This window comes from Oncorhynchus tshawytscha, unplaced genomic scaffold (assembly GCF_018296145.1).
Source record: "Oncorhynchus tshawytscha isolate Ot180627B unplaced genomic scaffold, Otsh_v2.0 Un_contig_6150_pilon_pilon, whole genome shotgun sequence".
Lineage (NCBI taxonomy): Eukaryota > Metazoa > Chordata > Actinopteri > Salmoniformes > Salmonidae > Oncorhynchus > Oncorhynchus tshawytscha.
Window position 1 is genome coordinate 1 of NW_024608637.1, and position 2,101 is coordinate 2,101.

The window sequence follows — 2,101 nt, forward strand, 5'->3', positions numbered from 1 at the left end:
AAGGTAGTTGGTAGACCAAATCAGTCCTGGATGATCGAGCCCCAGGTAGTTCTAATCTCTATTCATTCATAATGATCTCTAGTTCTAATCTCTATTCATTCATAATGATCTCTAGTTCTAATCTCTATTAATTCATAATGATCTCTAGTTCTAATCTCTATTCATTCATAATGATCTCTAGTTCTAATCTCTATTAATTCATAATGATCTCTAGTTCTAATCTCTATTCATACATAATGATCTCTAGTTCTAATCTCTATTCATTCATAATGATCTCTAGTTCTAATCTCAATTCATTCATAATGATCTCCAGTTCTAATCTCTATTCATTCATAATGATCTCTAGTTCTAATCTCTATTCATTCATAATGATCTCTAGTTCTAATCTCTATTCATTCATAATGATCTCTAGTTCTAATCTCTATTCATTCATAATGATCTCTAGTTCTAATCTCTATTCATAATCTCTATTCATTCATTCAATGTGTATTTATTTACAGGTATAGAATAGACATACAGTATCTATGAGAGACGAATGCATCTTTGATCCAAACACCTTCCGTTTAAGTCTGGATTGTGAAATTGTGACTTTTTTATGAGTTAATGTCTGGACTTGTTACAGAGTTGTAATGTCTAAACTTGTTACAGAGTTGTAATGTCTAAACTTGTTACAGAGTTGTAATGTCTAAACTTGTTACAGAGTTGTAATGTCTGAACTTGTTACAGAGTTGTAATGTCTGAACTTGTTACAGAGTTGTAATGTCTAAACTTGTTACAGAGTTGTAATGTCTAAACTTGTTACAGAGTTGTGATGTCTAAACTTGTTACAGAGTTGTAATGTCTGAACTTGTTACAGAGTTGTAATGTCTAAACTTGTTACAGAGTTGTAATGTCTAAACTTGTTACAGAGTTGTAATGTCTAAACTTGTTACAGAGTTGTAATGTCTGAACTTGTTACAGAGTTGTAATGTCTAAACTTGTTACAGAGTTGTAATGTCTGAACTTGTTACAGAGTTGTGATGTCTGACTGATGTTTCTGCAGCTTGAAAATATAAAGGACCAAAGTGACATGAAGGTGGATAATAAAGCTGTCAAACACCAGGCTGTGGACACAGACTACAGAAATAACAACCTGGGTCTGGACAGAGGTCACCTGTTCCCGTGTTCGTACGCACCTGATGATGCTGCCAAGAGGTCCACTTTCACCCTGACGAACGCCGTTCCCCAGGCAAGTTCCTTCAACCAAGGCAGCTGGAGTACAATGGAGTGCAGAGTCAGAGAAGCTCTTGAGCTTAACTGTAAGGATAACAACAACAGGATAGAAGCCTATGTGGTGACTGGAGCAGTGCCCAGCAGCAGCAACACACTGAACAACAGAGTGAACATCCCAGATCTCATGTGGACAGCCTACTGCTGTTACAACAGCAACCTGGGACAGTGGGTGGCCCAAGCACACTGGGGTGAGAACCAACAGGAGGACAAGGGGAAAACATTGAAACCGGAAACCTTGGGAGCACTCGAAAAGGAGTTGAACAAAATCTACAATGTCGGAGTCAAGGTGTTTCACAATAAATGTCTAAGAAAAGTTGTATTAGAGGACGAGACAGGGAGGAACTTAGAGGCTGTAGAAGAGGTTGAGCCGGGGAAAAAGAGGGTCAGGGAAGGGAGTGGAGAGGGGAACGGAGAGGGGGACATAAAGATGGCGAGAGCATCAGGGGAGTTAAAGGATTGTGATGACGAGGATGGATGTGATTGTGACTGTGATGAAAAGTAATGAGTTTTGTCCAGTGGTAATTCCCACAACTATTCAGTACACATTCCCTAAGTTACAAGGGTTATAATGGTTTAATGGTTATAAGGGTTATAGGGGTTATAAGGGTTATAAGGGTTAAGTTATAATGGTTATAAGGGTTATAATGGTTATAAGGGTTATAAGGGTTATAAGGGTTATAAGGGTTTAATGGTTATAAGGGTTTAATGGTTATAAGGGTTTAATGGTTATAAGGGTTTAATGGTTATAAGGGTTATAAGGGTTTAATGGTTATAAGGGTTAAGTTATAAGGGTTATAAGGGTTTAATGGTTATAAGGGTTAAGTTATAA

At 37.5% G+C, this 2,101-nt stretch overlaps 1 protein-coding gene across 1 annotated transcript; it reads left to right on the forward strand.

Annotated features, from left to right (window-relative positions):
- The first annotated feature begins 37 nt into the window (after nucleotides 1–37).
- LOC121843687 lies at nucleotides 38–1,884 on the forward strand. Its single transcript, XM_042313455.1, has 2 exons — nucleotides 38–45; nucleotides 1,043–1,884. Exon 2 carries the CDS (start codon nucleotides 1,070–1,072, stop codon nucleotides 1,772–1,774), a length of 705 nt encoding a protein of 234 aa, XP_042169389.1. The 5' UTR covers nucleotides 38–45; nucleotides 1,043–1,069; the 3' UTR covers nucleotides 1,775–1,884.
- The last annotated feature ends 217 nt before the right edge of the window (nucleotides 1,885–2,101 follow it).

Coding starts and splice junctions, on each gene's coding strand:
- LOC121843687 (XM_042313455.1), top strand. CDS start 1,070: ATGAAGGTGGATAATAAAGCTGTCAAACACCAGGCTGTGGACACAGAC.